The sequence below is a fragment of the Dreissena polymorpha genome, chromosome 1 (genome assembly GCF_020536995.1).
Source record: "Dreissena polymorpha isolate Duluth1 chromosome 1, UMN_Dpol_1.0, whole genome shotgun sequence".
NCBI lineage: Eukaryota > Metazoa > Mollusca > Bivalvia > Myida > Dreissenidae > Dreissena > Dreissena polymorpha.
Window position 1 is genome coordinate 70,643,092 of NC_068355.1, and position 23,188 is coordinate 70,666,279.

Consider the following 23,188-nt stretch of genomic DNA (forward strand, 5'->3'; position numbering starts at 1 on the left):
TTGGATATTGTTTGCTGTTTTAAACACATATTAGGATATGTGTTGAAAACAGCAAACAATATCCAACAAACAAATGAATTGTCAAACATAGTATGTGCACTGATGTGGCTCTGTAATTTATGTTTGAAAAGTTTATAAAATATGCAAAATGACAAAGCACGCAGAAGAGCGAGTATCACAAAAATGATATGTGTGTGTGTTTCAGAGTTTATTTACAGGTCCTACTGGCCTCTTCACGAGGTTACGGTAGCCCGACCTGTTACACAAAAATGATAAAGCTATTATGCTGTTTATATACCATAGTCGCTACAACGTTTACAAATGGCAGGTTCGAAATAATTCGTTTTCTTTACACTCATGATCGCGTTGAAAGTTAATTATACACGTTTTAATTCGCAATTTATTTACCGAAACACGACAAATGTCAAATACAATACAGAAAATGCATAGTTGTTTCATTGATCTATAAACATAGAATGGATTGAATAAAACTGATTTAAAATTAACGTTTTCAAACTATTATTAAATCTTTTCCCAGAATATGCTGTCCTATTTATAGCTGAGCTTCCTAAACCTTTATCAATGATAATCAGCGAGGTATGCCGATTAGAAAAATCTCAATCGGACTGGCTCGGTCCTTTACATAGGTTTCCATTGTGAATAATTTTTTCATGATATGATAACTTAGACGATGCTTCGCAGCATCGTCAAAAACACTGACAGGCGTATCTTTGTGACACGGGCACTCTTGTTGATCTTTCATACACCTTAACCAGTTTATATAACTTATGTGGATCATTTTAGGAGGCATATCCGTTATTCTTATTGATAATACAACAGAAATCTAACTTTGTTAAATATCAGTCGCTGAAGAAAATTACCTGTTTGATTTTATTAATAGTTTTTATTTAATGTTGCTGTTGAAATAAGCCGGTGTGTTCATTTTGAATCAAATGAGGTATATCCATGTCCGAGCCAATGGAGTTGGGGCCATGACTCCGTTCAAATTTACTTACTCGACTCAAAAATTCGGACGTGTTATCAGAATAATGCATAGCATGAAGCTCCAAATTTAAGCATTTTGTTTAGAATTTTAAAGTAACTTTTGGAATTATCTTAAGTTGAACTGACAAAACAAGATCAACCGTAGGAAATCCAGTGTGGACTTTGAAATAACAATTTTTTTGTTCATCTTTTGAAATACTTTCAAACATGTATTCCTTATTGTCGGTGCCTTTAACTGTACATGTATGCTGCTTCTACAACATTTACAAATCATGAACAGACAGACAAACAAGTGATCAAAATTGTATTTGTTTATTTGGTATGATAACATCCCATACACTAGAGAATGTATACCGAGTAAGCATAAATATTTATCATAAAAAGTGCAATCTAGTATGGTTACTCGTAATATACATTAAAACACTAACCTCTGAGAAGTAAAATGTACATGAAGAGTCTTTTCCATGAAGACAATCACTTAATGACCAATTCATTTGAGCCAAATCATGCAAAAATGAGTCCAATGACACATGTGACCAGTGTACCTGCAAACCAGCCTATCCATTCATATGAGCAGTCTGGTCAGTAGCTACTTTTTCGGCGTAACTCAAGGTTTCGTGATCTCAGACAGAGTAGCTACAGACCAGACTGTGGTGTTGTGCAGGATGGTCTTAAGCACTGATGGCCATATATGACACGAGACCAACATTCGCATGACGTGAAGCAAACCATAAACGGTCTACACGGTCTACAAAATCTCTTAGTGAAACTGTGAAAACTGTATCAGACAATGCAGAGAGGCAGAACAGATTACAATCAGAGCGACCTGGACCCCCACTTTATATTCGGGATGCTACCACAGGACTTTGCTGAGGGTGGGGTGGAATATTTGCATCACTGTTCTATTAAAGAAAGAAGTGAGCATTATGTGAAAATACTTCAAGTGGATGTTTCATGTAATATACCATTTCAGATGTGAACAAACTCTTTTTATTACAAAGTCTTATTTACAAGTTTAACATTTTATGACACCCTATAGGGAAAGCTTCTTACAACTGCAAATTTGGCAGACTGAGGTCCTTTACAATAATTGCAAAACAATGATAGCAATCGGATCCAGTTTGCAAGTCAGAATCCAGGTATTGTCATTTGCATTATGGTCCAGTTCTTCTAACAAACAATACTCTTCAAATCCAAATAAGTTCACAGTTCCATAAAGACTTCCCAACCACTCAGTGTGCCTACGCTTGCGGCAGTGCTAGCAAGGTCTGCTGGCCAGAGGGCAGGTACACAACGTTCCTTGACTGGGCCAGCTGGAGGGCGATGTCCTCTGCTGCCTCTATTTTTCTCAACTCCACCAGGCCTTCTCCGCTCTCCCCAATCGCCTTGGAGACCATGTTTGCAGCCTCGGACTCACCCTCTGCGCGGATAATTGCTGCATTCTTCATTTGTTCTTCCTGAAATGGTGGCAGTAAAACTGACATTTTAATATTTTTTTTTAAGAGTTTAGAGCATTTAACTGTATAATTGTCATGGCATAATGTGGATGATGTACTGCACTGCTTAAAAAAACATGCACTTTTTGTATTACATGTCCCTTTTTGTTTGCCGTTACATACTAAGCCACATGCTGAATATTTCATACAATTAAATATCAATGTCAGATAAAAATTACAATGTATAAATAAAAGACATTTAATTCCAGCTGAGATTAATAAAACTTCACAAACAATCCAATCGAGGATACAGTTTATGGATACCCACCATACATAAGCAAAGCCTTAAATGCAATGTATGATATAACCTTGAGCACATTGTTCACATTCAACCGACAGTCATTCAAAAATCTGAAACTGAGCACAAAGTAACTCATTTTTATGCTCCCCCAAAATTTATTTTGGGGGGAGCATATACTCGCCGCTTCGTCTGTCATTGTTTGTGTCTGTCTTTCTGTCTGTCCGTCAGTGCACAATTTTTGTCTGGGCTATTTCTCAGCAACTAATGACCAGAATTCAATGAAACTTTATGGGAAGCTTCACTACCAAGAGGAGATGTGCATATTATCAGCCGGGTTTGGTTGGATGATTTTTCACAGAGTTATGGCCGTTTGAAATTTTTCATTAACTGTACATATAGTGCAATTCTTGTCCGGGCTATTTCTCAGCAATTAATGACCGGAATTCAATGAAACTTGATGGGAAGCTTCACTACCAAGAGGCGATGTGCAATTTATCAGCGGGTTCTGGTCGGATGATTTTTAACAGAGTAATGGCCCTTTGAAAAATTTTATAAAAAAATTCTTGTCCCCCCAACTACTGTGCCCTCAAGACGTTTCCTTTTATCTGAATATATAGTGCAATACTGTGACCAAAAAAACTTTTGGGGAGCATCACCCGTCTCCGACATTTTCTTTTATCCTAAGCATTACACTTACTTGCAGTAGGAGGATCGTGGGCCTTTATAAGAGTAAGGAACTGAATGTCATCATCACAACCAATTATATTGAAGACCATCTTAGAAATGTTCAATGAACTCAAAATATTCAGAAAACACATTTTCTTATTTCAGTATGTTTTCCAATATTTTAATATTATTTTTCATGTTTTCATTTTAGTCATCCTACAACTGTTTCAAGGCAGGTATCATTAAAAGAAAGTTACATTCTACTGAAATCCCTCTAAAGCAATAAAATACCAGAAGTTCCAATGTATGTAACAAAAGGGGCTATTTATCTCAATCATGTAAATAATAGTGTCAACAAATCATTGAGTTCAAACTGTTTTTGAAACATTATGCCTTGTTCAGTTTATCAACATGGTTTTACGTGTTCAGTAAAACATTGCATTTTTTGCGGTATAAGTATTCATCAAAGTAACAAGTACCTAAATATTAATATCTAATAAAGTAATAACATATTTCATAATAAAAATGCATAAAATGTAAAAGGCAGGCCCAATGCTACAGACAATAATGATTGAAATTTTAGACCAATTCTTTGAGACTGAAGTATGCATATTGGCAGGGCTAGATTTATATTTTTAGCTTAACATAACCCTTGAAATCTGGTGGCGCAAAGGCATGGAAAAAGGATTCTTAACAATAGAGGGAGGGGCGAGTATAGAGATTTTAGCTTTGGATTCAAAACTTTTTGTCTGACAAAAAAACTGAAATAATGTACATATTCCCTACATGACCTTCTTTTTTTGCATACCAAGTATCATCAACGTTTAGCTTTAGAACGTTTCAAATTATCGCACAAAGACCAGAATTTTTCTGACCAACAGACCATCAGCTCAAAAGTTATGTCATAATTTATGAAAAACATGTCAATGTGCGTAAATTGTGTTGTTTTGTTTTAACCAGTGTAAGGGTGTTTGGTGGCGTATGCCCCTTTCGCTTCAATCCATAGTTGCTATATTGACATACCCGCTCTACAAGGTAGCGTGCTCTTTCTGCCTCCTGCTGAGCAACCTGCTTCTGCTCAACGGCATATGTGAACTCTGTACCAAATGTCAGGTGGGTCTGCAATGATTGCAATTAGTGTCAATTATACACAGGGGTATGATTTTGTTAACACCACAGAAGAACAGACGCTCCCCCCAAACTTTTTTATTATAAAACACATACATTATAGTCTTGAATAACTATTTCTAAAGCAATATCAACAATGAAAAGCACGAAATCCGCTTGAAGAGTGAATATCATTTCCTTGTGCCTGGCACTGAAGCTGTAAATGTGTATTTTACTCATGGTTTCATTTCTACAACAAGTTTTAATAGTGAGTGTGGTCTTTAATCAAACAAACAACATGATAAAACAGCAACAAAGGATACAAACACAATTTGCAAATTATTTCAAATGCCAAACATTTCACTTCATTTTGGCACAAGTGCAAGTTACATGAAACAATCAGTTTCCCTGCCTATTGAATTCTGATACTTTTTAAACACTGTTCCCCAAAAAATTATCTATTAAGTCATTCAGTGAAACAACTTTCTATTTGCGGTAATGGTTGGTAACCTTTACTGCAAATTTCTCATATGCAATAGCCCATGACCATGTGTTATCAGTTGTGCATATATATTATTGTTAAATACACATGATTTCAAATTGACATATCTCAATCAGTTCTTAATTTATTAATTAAATTGCACAGGGCAACAACACAACAGGGTAAAATACCCCAAAACCCAAAAACTTTCACAAAATCTTGGTTAAATGAGTACTTTTGAAAAATGTCAAGGTCTTATCACTAGAATAAACTTATTTGAATGTAAACTATTAAGAGTGATTTTATTTTTAACTGTGTTTCTCACCAATGAGATGTCATCGAGGAGAATGCTGAAGGCGTCTGCTCTATTGCTCAGGGCCTCACGGACCTTGTGTGACACCACCTCTCTCTGTGTGATCATCTCGGCAGCATCAAACTGGGCCTGTTCAAGTAGGCAGAGTGTAAACAACAATCTTTACTAAACAAGTAAATATTGCTTGCACGGAAAACATTTTATGCGTGTTAGTATTTTAAGCAATGTAATAGAACAAGAATTTGATTTATCTTGTTTTATCAGAATTAAGTGTAAACACATAACTTCCAATAGTTCCTTTTTAGTTATATATATTTGTAATTCTATATTTATTTCGCTATATTATTTAGCAGTATTTCAGTCACATGGCAGCAGTCAGTAAATGTACTTTTTATCTACTCAAAATTGTTCTAGTAAAACTTTGCCAAACAAAGCATTTAATAAATGCACATACATGTAACAGTAACGGACAACAGCACTATACAAAGGTTTAACAAGAATTGCAACTAAAAGGTTTCAAGAAAACAACATGTAGCTGGACACATTTATGAAATTCAAACATTCTTGTTTGAATGATACACTTACCATGCAAGCTTGCCTGATTGTACAGGAAAAGGTCTGAATATTTTCAGAAACCATTTGCAAAGACAGACAAAATCTTAACATTTCTGATAGCCTTTTTATTATAAACACAACAATAAAAGTACCGGTAATCAATTGTAACTTGAATTCAAAACATATGCTGAATATAAATGTCTTGCACAACATACCACAACAGCTTTTAAGACTTCTGTAGTAATAGATGGCAGTACTCTTTCATCGTAGTCTATGCCCAGGTTTGTGTAAATAGCTGGTAGGTCGGACGGCTTTGGTCTATACAATATCCTTAATGTGATGGAGACAGTCTGAAGATCTGCAACACAAGGATGTATATGTACTAGTCTATGAAGACATAATACATGAAGCCCATCTAAATAAAATTATTTAACATTTCATAAAATATGTAAAACAGTCATCAAAATTTAACACTACCTATCATACCTACCAATATTATCTGCCAAAACTTTTCCAAAATATTAAATCAGTGAAATGTGTATTAATCTGTTAAGGATGAATTATCCAATTTACAATTTACTATAATTACCGGTACTGCATCAACAAATGATCTACATATTTAAGTCAAGCCATTATACCTGGCTGGCAGCTGTTATTAAAATACTGTTGTATTTTTACCTTTGCTACCAGTAGCAACAGGAATATTTCTGGGACGTGCTCTTATGTCAAAAATAATAGGCCTCTGAACCCAAGGAATGAGAAAATGTGTGCCTTCTCCAACTATTGTTTGTTGAACACCACGGAATCGGTCAAAGATCACAGCTCTATGCCCACCATCAACTGCAATATATAATTTAAAAATTGTATTTGACATAGCAAATTTTAATATAAACTAGAGCTTTGTCACAGACGTGACGAATACCCCCACATGCCGCATTGACACAGAATATTTTGCATGTTGTCTTCACAAAATACAGCGGACACCATGCTCAATGTTTAAAACGCACTTAGTCACCCCGTGACCTGGTTTTTGACCCTGCATGGCCCATGTTCGAACTTGACCTACATGTACACATCATCTAGATACAACTTCTGACCAAGTATGGTGAAGATCAGATGAAAACTACTTGAATAAGAGAGCAGATTCCATGCTTAATGTGTAAAACATACTAAGTGACCCAGTGACCTAGTTTTTGACCCGGCATGACCCATATTAAAACTTGACCTAGACATCATCTAGATATAACTACTGACCAAGGTTGATGAAGATCAGATGAAAACTACTTGAATTAGAGAGCAGACACCATGCTCAATGTTTAAAACGCACAAAGTGACCCCGTGACCTAGTTTTGGACCTGCCATGACCCATGTTCGAACTTTGCCTAGACATCATCTAGATACAACTTCTGCCCAAGTAAACTTTGTTAAGTGGGGGTATAAAAATGGTGTTCCAAGAACAGCGGCCACCTGTCAACGACGGTCATTTTGGCCATTTCCCTTGACTGACCACTGATGTCAGTTTTGACTGTACTTTTTTTCAGCGTAGCTGTTTAACATCACTTTTGACCTTACCTGACCTGTGTAAGTGTCCAATAAAATTCAAATACAATTTCCCGCGGCTAGACACGAATGAATACACTTCATTTATTCCATTGGCTGATTTGAGTATCCCACCAGAACATTGGAAACATGTCCGCGTCTTTGTAACACTGTTTAACTGCATGAAACAATTGTATCTCTAATGAAAAGGCTAAATAGATAGAACAGTTTTACACTCAACTCTCGACATCAATACAGTTTGTAGGTGCACCTTTTGTTTTCAGAGGATTGCCAGCGCAAGAGCGTTTGTACTTTAAGGCTTTGTTCTCATATTTAGTACTGACTTCCATATCCCTGTCAACATGTTAACATGTAAAAGTATAAACAGCAGTGGAAGCGTGGCTTCACTTTAATGCATTGCATTTCAACCCGCGAGGTATCAGGGTCAGTTAGCGGCCAGTGTGTGTGAGTGTCAGGTCATCGCTGCGTCTTCATGACTACCTTATGTGCTGACCTGAGTTCGCAGCCAGTTAAATAATCGTTAAATAATATAGACGCTATCGCGTGAACTAGGTGAACTGGAATTTTCTTAGACCAGAAATATATTAAATGAAGATATTCAGTGATATAATTATGGTATGCCAATAATAGATTCTTAATGTGTTTTCAACAATACCATGATAATCATATGTTTGATTAATATAACAAGAATTATTCAACCGGCATATTGACTATGTATTAAGCATGAGCGCGATGATTCTCGATACTGCAGTGTTTTTTTTCACTTATAGGGGAATGGTGGCAGGGCCCGTCCAAAGGGCATTTAAATGCGTCGTTTTTTAGGAAAAGGGGAAAATTAAAAATTCACTCTTTTATTTGTAATGATATTTATTATATGAATACACATGTTTGTATGAATATAATATTCACAGCAGAATGTCTCTGTCCTTTTTCTGAAATATATATCAATGATTTTTTCAACATTAGTTTCAGACAGTTCAGCCTTCATGCACAATCTCAGTTTTCTTAGCCATTTTGAGTCGAATTGAGTTTTTTTTAAATCGATTAAATGGCAAATTTGAGCATTTTGTATCAATAAAATGGACCAAATTGGAATGTTTTTATCAACAAATATTGACACAATATAGATACATTAGGCCTTTTCCTGGCCATTTTGGGAGACAAATGCAATTCATGTGAAAATTCACTGATTTGGAAAAAACTAATCTAATTTAATATAACACTTTATAATAATTAAAAATCATATAAATTATAGTTATATACTTTGTTAGTTATTTATGAAATAAATTTGAGATATATTTGTCATGATTATGAAACAGTTCTTTCTATAAAAAAAAAAAAATAAATAAATATTTTTTATTACTTCTGGAGGGGATTTTTTTTACAAAGTGGGGGAAAAATATATACTCTTTTTTTAGGGGAATGGGGCCGAATATCGGCCCCGAAATGGCCATAAAAAAAAACACTGTACTGTTAATAATCGAATCATATAGCAATGCCGGACAAACGACTCAAACATGTTTGTTCGAAGAACAGGCGTATAAATATTAAAAATATGTACGAATACTTCGCGTGTGGCCGGTTGACTCATATGTTTTAATTTCACTTCCATTCTTCTTTTGGTTTTCTGTTTTGTATCTAAAGGTTAATGACCAGCAATATGTAATAATGTAAAATAAGCCGAGAAAAATCCGCTTAACATCACGTACTGTGTGTGATGCAGCTAAGAACTGCACAGAAAAAGACATTCCCTATCCTTGATCTCATTCATTGAACTCTTTACCTTTCACAAACTCCAACTACAATCAACGCCGTATATCTTTTTTAAAGATATATCTTGTTTCTATTGCACTCTCTATCGATCATTGTGAAAAGCTGTTGCAATTTTGCCAATATAAAGTATCGGTTAGGTTGCAGGGTCGCAAGACGACTCTCCCAAAGACAACTCGCCCTAAACATAATCAACCTGCCCCAAACTTTTTGGACAACTCGCCATAATGGAAAGCCAACTCACCCCAAATGAAACAACAATCTGCCCAAAATTTTGGTTTGGGATCGTGTCCGTTCGCTTTTAGATCGGGTCCGTTTAACATCCTTTTTAACATAGTAGAAAACAAGTGGGCATCAATCATTTCATTTTAAATTAAACAAGGGCTGTTTGTAAAACATTTATGCCCCCCATATGGGCTCTCCGTTGTAGTGACAGCCATTGTGTGAATATGTTTTTGTCACTGTGACCTTGACCTTTGACCTAGTGACCTGAAAATCAATAGGGGTCATCTGCCAGTCATGATCAATGTACCTATAAAGTTTCATGATCCTAGCCATAAGCGTTCTTGAGTAATCATCCAGACACCATTTTACTATTTCTGGTCACCGCAGGGTTCGCCAAAACCGTCGATCCGCCGGTCCTGACCGGCAAATTTTTCTAAGGACCAAAGTGATTTAAGATAATCGGTCCGACTGACCGACACAATCGAATGAAAAATGGTTTCAAAAAGATCACTCAAAGTGTATAATATGCTATTTGAATAATAGAAGGTAAATGCTTTTTGTTCAACTTCTGTTAAAATCCTTTTTTTCTTACCTTCATTTTGATGTTTTGATGTTTAAAGTTGGATTAGAAGTGACTATCAAATGCGTGTTCAAAATCAACGGTCTTTGTTAAAAAAAGCAACCGAGTGCGTCCACCATTTTATTTGTTCCATTTAATTTCTCCACAACAAAAACGGCATGAAAACTTGTTTCAACAGGCATTCGTGAACATTTCTGTTAAATAGTTTCATTATTATATTGTTCTGGGAAGGATATATTTTAATTAACACACCAACAATTTCTGAAATCATAATTAGATTTTTCACCCGATGTACTATATTTCGGATATTTTAAAATTGGGACATAGGCAGGGGTGGCGAAATCTCAAAAAACTATACTTGTCCACGGACAACCATTTAGGAAATTTAACTTGTCCGTTGCTGAACTACACTTGTCCATTAATGTTTATATATATTATAAATGCATTTATTGATTAATGTAAAACAATGTGGAATTCACCAAAATGAGTATGATTTTCTAGTGTTGTTTATAGTTGTATTTCAATAGTACATTCATTTTAGCAGTATATTATAAACAATATAAAGACTTTCTAAAACTTTTAATTTTGCAAAGCTAGTGTTATTAAAACATGTGTTGAACATAAGTACATCATAATCTTAACAAATTAAACTAGTCTAATATGTGGACCTCATCAGACTGAGGCTCCGCTACTGGTAGCAATTTGATTATCATCAACTGGTAACCATTGAAAATCTGTGAGCCAAGTTTCTTGAAAAGTTCTGGTGCGTTTACTAAGATTATATTTTTTATCATAATCTTTCTTAGTTTTTTTTGGAAGGTGGACTGCTCAATGCTTCGGGTTTCTGCTCCGTTGTTGAAGATTTAAAAAAAACTAAATGTTCCATTTTTACCATTAAAGTCGTCTAAAATAACAAAGTAGACCGTGTTTTGATTACCTTACTTTGATACTTTTTATTTCCGTCTGATTGTAAAAATAAAGAAACCAGTCTGTACACTGTCTAACAGTCGGGCCGAATGTTTAAAATGCGGCATGCTCCTGGTCTTTTATAGAATAAGGGAGATCACTGCGCAGGAGTGTGCCCGTATTTAAGCTTGATTGCTCCGCAAATAGCACTGACAATGTAATCGCATGCCGGTTTTGTAAAACTTAATTACTGCTTTTATACAATGTATTTTTTTGTATACCTGGACCCGACTTTTGAAAAACTTGTTGTCCACGGACAACTTAATTGAAAAAAATCAGTTGCCCAGACAAGCAAATGTACGACTCGGGCAACTCGGACATTTGATTTCGCCACCCCTGATAGGGATATTTATGTTTTGATTTGTTGTTAATAGTTTGTAGCAATATGTTTTGTGTTATTTCAGACAACAAGAATGGATGGTGGTAATTATCATGGGCCTTTCTATCAAGAAATAGGTGTGAAAGACATTCATTTAATTGAACCTGGAAATCAACCACCTCAGCTAAGAGAAAATATTTTAACAATAGGTGTTGTTTTAGAACTTGTGCAATTGGCTAATAAACAGAAATTGAAGTCATCCAATGTAGTGTGAATGGGTGTGTGCAATTAAGTCAAACTTGATTGGATGTCACCCTAACTTTTCAAGAACACGGATTTGTAGAGCTGTGGAGGCTAAAAAACAGTTTGACAAAAAGTCAAAAAAGAATACCTTATGCCTAGGATCATGAAACTTCGTAGGTAGATTGATAATGGGTGGCAGATGACCCCTATTGATTTTCAGGTCACTAGGTCAAAGGTCAAGGTCACAGTGACCCGAAATAGTAAAATGGTTTCCGGATGATTACTCAAGAACGCTTATGCCTAGGATCATGAAACTTCATATAGGTACATTGATCATGACTCGCAGATGACCCCTATTGATTTTCAGGTCACTAGGTCAAAGGTCACGGTGACCAGAAAAAGTAAAATGGTTTCCGGATAATAACTCAAGAATGCTTATGCCTAGGATCATAAAACTTGATAGGTAGATTGATCATGACTCGCAGTTGACCCCTATTGATTTTCAGGTCACTATATTAAAGGTCAAGGTCACGGTGACCTGAAATAGTAAAATGGTTTCCGGATGATAACTCAAGAACGCTTATGGCTACGATCATGAAACTTCACAGGTACATTGATCATGACTCGCAGATGACCCCTATCGATTTTGAGGTCACTAGGTCAATTTCATGGTGACCCGAAATAGTAAAATGGTTTCCGGATGATAATTGAAGAACGCTTATTCCTAGGATCATAAAACTTGATAGGTAGATTGATCATGACTAGCAGATGACCCCTATTTATTTTCAGGTCACTAGGTCAAAGGTCAAGGTCACGGTGCAGGGTTCACCAAAACTTGAAAAATCTGTCAGTCATCCGACTCAGTTTCTGTCAGTCCCACTGTCCGACTAAACTATAACAGCAAAACACAACAAAAGAGAGTACCTTTTTGATGTTTATTGGTTTTGATCACATTGGCTTCAGCGTACAGGTCTGTCAAAACTATATAAACTGTATCCCTTATTCTTCCGATACCGTTATTCTCGAGATACCGTTACGTCACATATATTACAAGAATTACAGCGCGTGCGAAATTTTCATTGTCCGAAAACTACGCCAATTTTGTTGGACCTCGTCCTTGTAAGAAAATACAGAAGAAAAGATGCGTCATAAGCAGGTATATTGCTGAAAATCATCATATTTATGCTAAATTATAACAAACAATATGTTAATCAGTACCCTTTGACCCAAATTTACTTTAAAATCCGATTTGGAATTATGAATTTATGTTGTCGTTTGTTTACACAGAAGGGAAGTAACTCACAAATCAGGTCAGTATATTTATGCGCTAAAAAGTATAGGTAATGTCAGGAAGTCTACGCTAAACTACCATGTTCACTTATGTGCATCAAAATCAATTAAAATCCAATTTAAAACTTGTATTCAAGATTGGTTGCACTGAAATCCGTTTCCTTAATGAGGTGTTGTCAAATTTTTTCCGGGTATTACCGGCACATCTATTGCAGATCTAATGGAAAAAAATATTGCGTTATGTCTGAGCCATGAATGGCAATTTAAGCAATTTAAGTAAAATAGTTTCACATTATTTCGACTGAATTGTGTGCTAGAAAAAACTGTCGAGTCCGTGCCATTCAGCGAACCAGATTGTTGAGTTTATGAGCAGATATTTATAACTTTATTTAGAGAGGATCGAACAATGAAGCTATTGATCGAAAGTTTAGCATGCACCATACGAGCTTCACATGAAACACATGTACACATTTAGGTAGCATTAATTTTGCCTTTCAGCCCGTCCCCAAAAAGTACAATGCTGGAAAACGAAATTACAATCCAGAAAGCCTGCTTCTTGCTAACAAGGCAGTTAAAGAAAAGGGTATGAAAATTAAAACTGCTGCGCGCAATTTCGGAGTTCCGACTCAAAAATTGAGGGATCGCGTTAAGGGTCTTGTAAACGCAGAGAATCCAAATGAACGATGGAGAGCTATGACCCAAGAAGAAGAAGAAACCCTAATTGAGCGCATCACAACGTTGTCCCAGTTAGGGTATGGTATAACCAATGCCAAACTTAAACAGCTGGCCGGCAAATTGCTTCACGAACTTGGAAGAAAACCGGATAATAACAAACCAATGAGCAACACCTGGCTCTACGGGTTTAGAAAAAGGTGGGACGACAGAATAGTTTCATTAAAGCCGAGAGCATATGACAACAACCGCGCCAAGTCAACAACCCCAGAAGCGTTAGAGCAGTATTTCAAGAATTTAGAAATGTCCTTTCATCAACACAATCTCCTTGACAAGCCACATCTTATATTCAACATTGACGAAACTGGAATTCAGCCTGAACACAGACCACCCAATGTTATCGCTCCCGTCGGCAGCAAACCACAGGCCATAACTTCTCCCAGATCCTCAACAACAACCGTTATCGCGTGCGCTAATGCCTCAGGAAACTCACTCCCACCCTATTTTGTTTTCAAAGGCAAAAGGTATAACCCCGAGTTGATGAAAGGTACGTCTCCGAGGGCCAGGGGGGTCATGTCAGACTCCGGATGGTCTAACGGTGACGTATTTCTTGAGTACCTGAAGACGCACTTCCTTGAGCACGTCCCTGCCCTTGGACCACAGCAGTCAGTTCTTTTTATCTACGACGGCCACGCATCTCACGTGAATCAAGAGCTGATTGATTGGGCAAGCAAAAATCGAGTGGTTTTGTTTGTGCTACCACCACACACATCTCATGTGCTTCAACCCTTGGATGTTGGTATCTTTGGGCCTTTTAAATCTTACTACTACAATGAATGCGCGTCTTTCATGAATGCTCATATGGGGCAGAAAATAACTCGTTTCGACATGGCTAAGTTAGCATGTAAGGCATACCTGAAGGCCATGACGCCGCTCAATATCCAGTCGGCATTCAGGAAAACTGGAATACATCCCCTGTCAAGCAACGCAATATCTGCTGAGAAGCAGATAACGTGTGAGGGTTTCCGCGAAGCAAGTCCTGTTCGCAAAGTAGCGGCACTGAAGGGCGGGAAAGATGCGGTGCTGGCATTTCTTAATTCAAAGAAAGAAAACGACATAGCGTCATCAAATAAATGCAGCATTTGCCAAACCGAAATGAAATGCCCTTCGTGCAGCAATGCAAAACCACGGACGCACAAACCAAAGTCAGGAGGACGAGAAATTACGTCAGACTCGTATAAAAATGAGGTCGCAACATACGCATCCCAGAGAAAGGAACAAAACGACACCTGCAAGATAACGCCCAGCCGTCCACTATCATCTACAAGTGGCCTTCAAATAAATCGACCCGATGTTGCCATGGAGACGGACACAGATGATGATGAGTTGGACGACAGAGTACCGTGCTGCGTTTGCAAGCAGATTACACCTCCAGACTTAAGACTCCATCCACATTTGAAGATCGTCAACTGGGCACAATGTGATAAATGCGACGGTTGGGTACATCTAGCTTTCTGTACAACCGTTCGTGTCGTCAGACGTATGTCGGAGTTCGTGTGCTCAAAATGCGAGGTCGAGGCTTAACAAACAAATCAGCAAGCAATTCATATCACAGTTTTATTTATGTTTTAAATCTCGTTATTATTTCTGTTACTGTTTGAAGCCGTTTTGCATTATACAATTTAATAGTTTAACGAAATTTGCAAGTTACATACGTTGATTTCATTTTAAATTGATTTTGTACAACTGGATTAACTTTCACGAGCCGACCCGTAGCGAGTGAGTCATTGTGTGTGACGTCAGCACTTGGCCAATGAAAAGAACGGTATCGAGAGAAGCGCTTGCTGTACACAGATCGTCATGGTCGAGTACATTCAGGTAGAGGTCACAGATTATAACATTGATGTTTGATGTTATTTGTGTTTTTAAAGTAAAGTTGAATGTTTTTCCCATATTTTGTTGCGTTTTAATAAATTGTGAGTTGAAACTATAGCTCACAGCATCCAATGTAACGTCTAAGAGGAACGGTATCTAAAGAACGATTTCCAGTCGTTACACCCCCTGGACGTTACACCCCTAGTCATTACACCCTCTAAGCCTGGACATTACACCCACCAAGATGTAAACATAATTGATTAGGTTACTAAGGTGTGATCACACCTACCATGGGGCACACTTCACTTGATTAATGATGTTTCTGCTTTAATGTGTGTCCAATTTTTTGGTGTCATCATTTATGAAACACAGTTTGTAAAACTAACAGTAACACTGGGCCACTTAGATAAACATTGGACCTATTAATAATTAAGAAACTATTTGTTACATATTAACCAACTACATCATGTGGAAAGTTTGGAATCCTAATAATACTTTCTTATTTTTACATAAATGAAATTCAATTTAATGGTCTTATGGACAATACTGGGTACAACTTGATATCTGTGTTTTATCTGTTTATATAACTTATATAATTATTAGTCTTTATAAAAACATATCCATTAATTATTAATAATTAGAAACTATTTGTTACATATTAACCAACTACATCATGTGGAAAGTTTGGAATCCTAATAATACTTTCTTATTTTTACATAAATGAAATTCAATTTTATGGTCTTATGATTTACATTTTATTAACAAAAATATTATTTTCCAAAAATATGATATGATATGTAACAGAATGGTATTTATGCAGGAAAACGGAAATGGGTAGAGACATGAGGGATTATACATGTTATATATATTTTTGTTATCATTCAAATAATAAGTTGATGTTATGTTGCATTAAGACTCATGCCCCAATTTAGTGTTTTAAATCATTGACACAGTTTTGTGTCATCATTTATGAAACACAGTTTGTAAAACTAACAGTAACACTGGGCCACTTAGATAAACATTGGACCTATTTGGGCCACATTAGGGCCAGACAAAGACCCTCTAACTGTTTATTAGGGGCCATTAAAGATACACAGACTAGTGCCAATTAGGGCCCTCCCATAAACTGTGAAAACATGCTTTGAATGCTACAGAAAGTGACAGATTCCTGTTAATTGTGTTTCAATATAAAACAGTATTTCTTCAATGATCCCTCATTATCAATTCTGACTTTAAAGGTTAATGATATTGTAATTAATGAACTTTGAAGTCTGCAGTAAAATTTTATATATCATACAGTGACAATATGTTACTTCTATTTCAATATCTAACAAACTCACTGAAACCAACAGATATAGGATATTTCTACTTTATTAATACTTGCTTAAAAATTAATAATGGGATTTCTTGGCAATATTATTTTAGTTTTTTTTTAATCAATCATAATTTGTATTTTATTCTCAAAGTTATTTCTGTCTGTAAAAAAGTATTTATGATTTAGATGCATATTATAACATTATGGTGAAATAAGAATAAATGTATATGAATTAAGATTGTGTTTTGTTATTCTAAATAATTATTGTATTTATCATTATTTTATTTTGTTTTCAAAGTTTTTTCTGTCGTTATTATTTATGATTTAGATGCATATTATTACATTATGGTGAAATAAAAATAAATGTATATGAATTAAGATTGTGTTTTGTTTATTCTAAATATTTATTTTATTTATCTTTATTTTTATTTCTTCAAGTTTTTTCTGTCTGTATATTCTTGAAAAAAAGTATTTATTATTTAGATGCATATTGTTACAGTCATTCTGGTGAAATAAAAATTAATGTTTTAAATGATGGCTGCTCAATTAAATAATTTGAGCAACCATTAATCTCATCAGTGTCATCTTACATGACAAATCCAATTAGTGGTTCATAAGTTGATTACACCTTTCTAATCTAATCAATATCTTGGTGGGTGTAATGTCCAGGCTTAGAGGGTGTAATGACCAGGGGTGTAACGTCCAGGGGGTGTAATGACTGGACACCTAAAGAACAGAGCATACGCTGAAGTTTCTTTAGCTACTAGTAAAATCGCCGGCTACCGTTGATTCCGGATAACGCAGCAAGTGCTTGAAAGATGCAATTCTTAATGTTACCACCAAAGTTTTTAGAGAAATAAATCATTCTTCATCACATGCTGATTGCATTTACCGTTGTACAGTGCCGAGTTGATGACCGATCCACCGACGAGGAGTCCCATCCCGATACCGGTGATGGAGTTGAAAATACGTGATGCCATGTCGAATGTGTCAGTGAAATATCTAAGACAGATTGAAAGTTATCAATTAAATAAACTGCTTTGACTGGTATATTTTTATTTTAAGAGAAATCTCGATAATCAGACTATGCCAATGTCAAACAAATTTCATAAGATTTAGCCGCCAATCGCACATTCTCGGCCCTTTCCGTCAAACATCGGATAAGTACCTCGAAGGAGATAGTATGAATACACATTTCGGAAGCGGTATTGCGGTCTACCTACGCGGGCCTACGCGAATCAAAATTACATAGTAAAAACAAACATGGCCCGTTTTGCGAGTTGTTTACATTTTGCAAAGATGAACATGGGGATTTTCTATGCTCTGAAGCCAGAGCAAGTACAAACTCTACAGGAATTATGGACGCCGTCGTTGTTATTGTTTTTGTTGTTGTAACATTCTTAGAATGGTATCACGTGGGCGGACTTCTTTCAACCCGTATTTCTCCCGAGTCCGATTATGATAATCTGCGAGGGGTACCGAATGATTTAGCCGCATGTACTTCCGGCGGAAACTAAACGGACTACTAAATATAACATATTTATTTGTTAAAGTTGCAAAAATGGGTATTACTGAATGGCGTTAAGAGGCCTATATGATAATTAAGTCCGCGATAGAAATTCAAAGAAATATACATTTTTCTACAATTTTCGCAAGATACGTAAACGAGTATTTTAGTCAGAAAAGGGTCATGCATTATATTTCAAGTTCACAATTGTCCGAATTTTTTTCTTCAAAAGGCAGACCACAACGAAAAGCGGCAAGACTGTACAGTCCAGAGAATAATGCCAGGAAAAGCGCTCATTAAGGCTGGTCAGTGCCAACCATATGTAAAGTTTAAGATAATGACAAGATGCCCATTAATGTGTGCTGTGGTCAGCATCCCATCATGATTAGAGTAATTAAGGGGCCATTGTAGTTGATAAGAAGTTGGCGGGCATGCCCAAACTTCAATTCTGAGGTACCTTCTGCGTTTTTAGTATTTCACAGCTACACAGTGTTTTATTCACTGCAAAATGATATTTCAATAGTCTTGGTCCCCATTATCGGATAAAAAAATGCATGGCAATATTGTGTCATGCATTTTTCTCACATGACAGTTCAAGTAAAATTGCTCGATGGACACACTGAGGATGATTTAGCAACTGTAAATAGTATTGCATTCCATTGAAAGAATATTGCCTGAGATCTGGGATGTTTATATTACAAAACCTATTAACTCATAATGAAAATTGTAAGAACATTTTAATACATTTTAATACCGCATTAATAATATTTATTAGCTAAATTGCAAATATTGTTAGCGCGTTTTGAATAATTATTGTCTTTACATGAAGGAAACGATTTATTCTTGAGGTACACACAGGCAAGTTCAGCTCGATTGGTCATTGTCGGCTCTAGTACTACTTACATGTACCCCGGGTACTTTTAAGTATACTTACATATACCCCGGGTACGGTTAATATACTAAAACGTACCCGGGAATTTTAATGCTAAATCGGTCGTTGTCGGCAATTTTTTTTAATTCAGTATATTCACATTTATGTCAATTTTCTGTAAAATGGCCTCTATATTATCGAAGCTTATACTCAAAAAGCATGTTGATGCATTTTTATTGTAAGAGAAGTTTGTTCCGTGATAACCGGTAGCACGTTTAACGACATCGGATTTTGGGCGGGAATATAACTCGGGTACAGTCTAAAATCGACCGGGAACGACTAAGTATATTTACCGTACCCTGGGTACATGTAAGTATACTTAAGAGTACCCGGGGTACATGTAAGTAGTACCCGAGACGACAATGACCAATCAAGCCAAATTAAGTCAACCCTGAATAAGGGTGTCATTGATTTGCAAAAGACGACTCAGTACGTCACCAAGGCTGAATGAGTTCAGTATATGATTGATAACTCTCTGTGCAATGATAGCTGTCTGAAACAGTAGAAACTTTGTAATAGCAGTGTGTTATTAATAACTGTTCATTACAACCATGTTCATGTGCATGTATCAACATTCATATTTACTATGATTGACATTTATTATATTTGTATTTCACCAAGTTGCCTTTTTAATTCATTTGACTCATAAATGTGTTCTTAACACATATGAAAATATGATGTAGCTTATGGTTGTTTATAATCAAAAGGCGTAAAAATGGCGGAATGTACAATGGCTAAGCCGGTTAATGCAACTACTGCTGGTTGCTCAATAAGACGTAAGTGTTTTTCGTATTATGTTTTAAGTATATTGTTCTTATAACATATATGGAGTGCTAAATAAGTGTAGGTATATAATTTAATCAAAATATCAGTTTAGGCGTGCTTGTAATGAGGATATTAATAATAAATAATTCTTGTAAGTTATGAGTGACATATTTCTTTATGTTACATAGTCTTGTATGTTTAACAGTATGCAATGAAAGAAAATAATTTTAAATCAATATAAGTGAATTGAAACATAAGAAATTATAACAAATACAGATCCAATATTATTTCAATCATTAGTCTATGAATATTCAAAGAATTTAGTTTTGTATGCCTCAACAAAAAAAATTATTGTATGAAAGTTTGCATAATTTATAACATCATATATTTTGTGCCAAGCATTGTTTGCTCATACATTAGCAAACATAGTTTAACCTAATCTTAAAATCAAGTACATCCTGTAGGAGCTGTCTGATCAGAGTATACGTATTTTGCAAAAGTCGTTCAAGGCGTCATAAGGACTGAATTTCCTTAGTACTATAACTCTGTAATAGTGTATTTTGTAAGTTGTTTACGTTGTTCACAAAGTGGTGTATCTTTTGGAGAGTCTAGAACAGATTTAAGCTTAAGTTATAAATGGTTGAGTACTCTGCTTGTTTGTACATTTATTTTTACTCGTAGTGTTCAGAAATTTTTCAACATGTGACTTAACTTTATATTTATAAAATTAATAGATTTTAGTTTTTATGTTTAAAATCTCATGCATACAAAATCAAAGGATCTGCACTATGTCGATAATGAGCATTTTTGTCAGTTGCTTGGCAAAATTTTTGTTACCTCCCGTAGATAAGTGTTATTTCAGTGTTAACTTCGAATAAAATATCTTGAAGTGTGACATTTTAGCATGATTAACAAAAACAATGCACACTGTGAGCTTAATTACTGCATTGATCTGTGAATAAACTTTTGTGACATTGTTTTTTTCTGGATATTTTGATTTGTTTTTATTGCAAACAATACATTTTGAAATTAATTATGTAGCAATATGTCTCAACACTCGACACTGTAGATCATGACATACTGTGTCAAAAGCTTCGTGCGATGGGAGTGGAGTCTGTGGAGTGGTTTCGCTCGTACCTAACTGATAGGACGCAGTCTGTGCATGTTAATGCCGCTAAATCGGATTTCGAATCGGTTGTGTGTGGAGTCCCTCAAGGGAGTATACTGGGTCCTCTCTTGTTTTTTTACCTACAATAATGATATGAAAACAAGTATATCATTCAATTGTAAACTAATACTCTATGCTGATGATAGTGCAATTTTGCATTCACATAAAGATCCTAGTACCATTAGTCAAGTTTTAGGCAAAGAGCTCGAGTCCTGTAGTAAGCGGTTAATAGACAATAAGCTATCCCTCAATCTAGGCAAAACAGAGTGTATTCTTTTTGGTTCGAAACGTAAACTCACTGAGGTGGACAATTTTAATATACAATGTAATGATCATGTTATAAAATCTCAGTCGCATGTAAAATATCTTGGTTCGATTTTGGATGCTGATTTGTCTGGTACTTCTATTGTAAATAATATCGTCAAGAAGGTTAACTCTAGAATTAAGTTTTTATATAGACATAGTGCTTTCTTAAACAAAAGTCTTAGAATAAGTTTATGTAATTATTTAATACAATGCCATTTTGATTATGCATCCTCTTCGTGGTATTGTGGGCTCACGAAACAGCTCAAGCACAGGCTACAAATAGTCCAAAATAAAATGGTTCGTTTTATTAACAATTCCCATGGTAGAACATCACTTGGTGTATCGAATTTTGAAGATCTTGGTTTATTGAACATTGAGCAAAGATACAAGCAGCATCGACTTAACCATATCCATAAGATTTTCTACAATTAATGCCCGAGCTATATGAAAGACAATTTTGTCAAATGTACAGATGTCCATCATTATGGGAATAGATCAAGAATAAATTTGTATGTACCTCAAGTTGAGGGCTTTACTAGTTCTTCATTTTACTACAATTGTATTAAGGATTGGAATTCATTACCTGATAATATAAAGTCCATCAAATCGAAATTTACTTTTAAGAAACTTGTTAAGAAACATCTATTAAATGAGATGAAGGAAGACGAGAATTCCATGTATTTTTACTTTTAGATATGTTTTATTTTATGAAATTGCTTATTTTTATTTTTATTTGTATGAGTCTGTGTATTATCATGTCAACGTTTGAAAGTCTCACTTTTTTAATATTTAAAAGAAATAATTTAAGGATCATGTCGTTTTTATCTTAAGAACTGAAACAAACTATATATTTATAGTCACTTATAAGACCTGTTTAACAAAAATCAGGGACCCCGTTGGAAATAAGCTTATACATGTTTACATGTCCAGGCTTTACGGGTTATCCTGTGTATACATCATGTCGTTATATTAGTTAGATCTGTGATAAAAGGCACCATTTACACTTGAAGTTACAATGTTAGCTATATCGTAGTATTTGTATTTGTACTTAACATGTTACGATATTGTAATGCATTGAGTATATTGAACTGTAAAATGTTTGACATGTATACACACATAAAACGAACTAACTAACTCAAATGTCATGACTCCAGTACATATTGTTCATACATGTACCTTTTTTATTAATTCTGAATTTTGAAATATTCCATGTGTTTTAAATATCTTGAAATTATACATTTCACTGTATTTTATTTAACTTATCAGTCTAAACAATTATCATGAAAACATGCAAAACTGTTTATTAGAATACATGGTTAAACAGTACTTGGAAGCAACTTGCAACCACACTGGCCCTGTGCAGTTTTATGGCAGTTTTATGGCCCCTAATTACCCTAACATGTTGATAGACTGACCACATGTGGCCCATTAGCGTAACTATAAATATGCTTCAGCCAAGCCAGCCTGAATGAGCACTTTTCGTGGCATAATTCTCTAGACTTTGTACACTAAAAAAAACATAACAATATGCCTGCATGTAATCCGTTGATATTCTTTGTAAGAAACGGAAAGGATGTCTGAATAACTCAGATTTCCGATATATTGATAATTCACACGTTAACTACGCCGTTATAAAGCAACGTGATCATCATAAGTATTAATTTTTTAATCCAACCGAATCCATACAATTAAACACCTAATGAAACTGATATTATAAACTTCATGTAAACACTAAGGCATAATTTTATAACGTACAACAGGTATTAAAGACAAAATTGAAGAAAAAATGGACACATAATCTCCTGCCATTAAATATAAGAGGAATCTACTAA

General features: G+C 35.3%; 2 protein-coding genes across 2 annotated transcripts in view; one reads left to right on the forward strand and one right to left on the reverse strand.

Annotated features, from left to right (window-relative positions):
• Nucleotides 1-1,301: 1,301 nt before the first annotated feature.
• LOC127834390 (prohibitin 1-like) lies at nucleotides 1,302-17,797 on the reverse strand. Its single transcript, XM_052360211.1, has 6 exons — nucleotides 17,572-17,797; nucleotides 6,543-6,704; nucleotides 6,080-6,222; nucleotides 5,322-5,438; nucleotides 4,432-4,527; nucleotides 1,302-2,462 (listed from the first exon to the last, which is right to left on the reverse strand). The coding sequence occupies exons 1-6, from the start codon at nucleotides 17,657-17,659 to the stop codon at nucleotides 2,247-2,249; spliced, it is 822 nt and encodes a 273-aa protein (XP_052216171.1). The 5' UTR covers nucleotides 17,660-17,797; the 3' UTR covers nucleotides 1,302-2,246.
• Nucleotides 17,798-20,327: 2,530 nt separating this feature from the next.
• LOC127834188 (uncharacterized) overlaps nucleotides 20,328-23,188 on the forward strand; it is a 56,780-nt gene continuing 53,919 nt past the window's right edge. The window contains exon 1 of the mRNA XM_052359850.1: nucleotides 20,328-20,444. The gene's annotated coding sequence lies outside the window, so the exon portion shown is untranslated. The remainder of the gene's footprint in view (nucleotides 20,445-23,188) is intronic.

Bases quoted from the DNA above. Each gene is read 5' to 3' on its own strand.
- LOC127834390 (XM_052360211.1), bottom strand. From the start codon at position 17,659: ATGGCATCACGTATTTTCAACTCCATCACCGGTATCGGGATGGGACTC. The intron at 6,705-17,571 runs GTAAATGCAATC...TATATATTGCAG, and splicing joins CAACTCGGCACTGTACAACG to TTGATGGTGGGCATAGAGCT. The intron at 4,528-5,321 runs GTGAGAAACACA...CAATCATTGCAG, and splicing joins TCCTCGATGACATCTCATTG to ACCCACCTGACATTTGGTAC.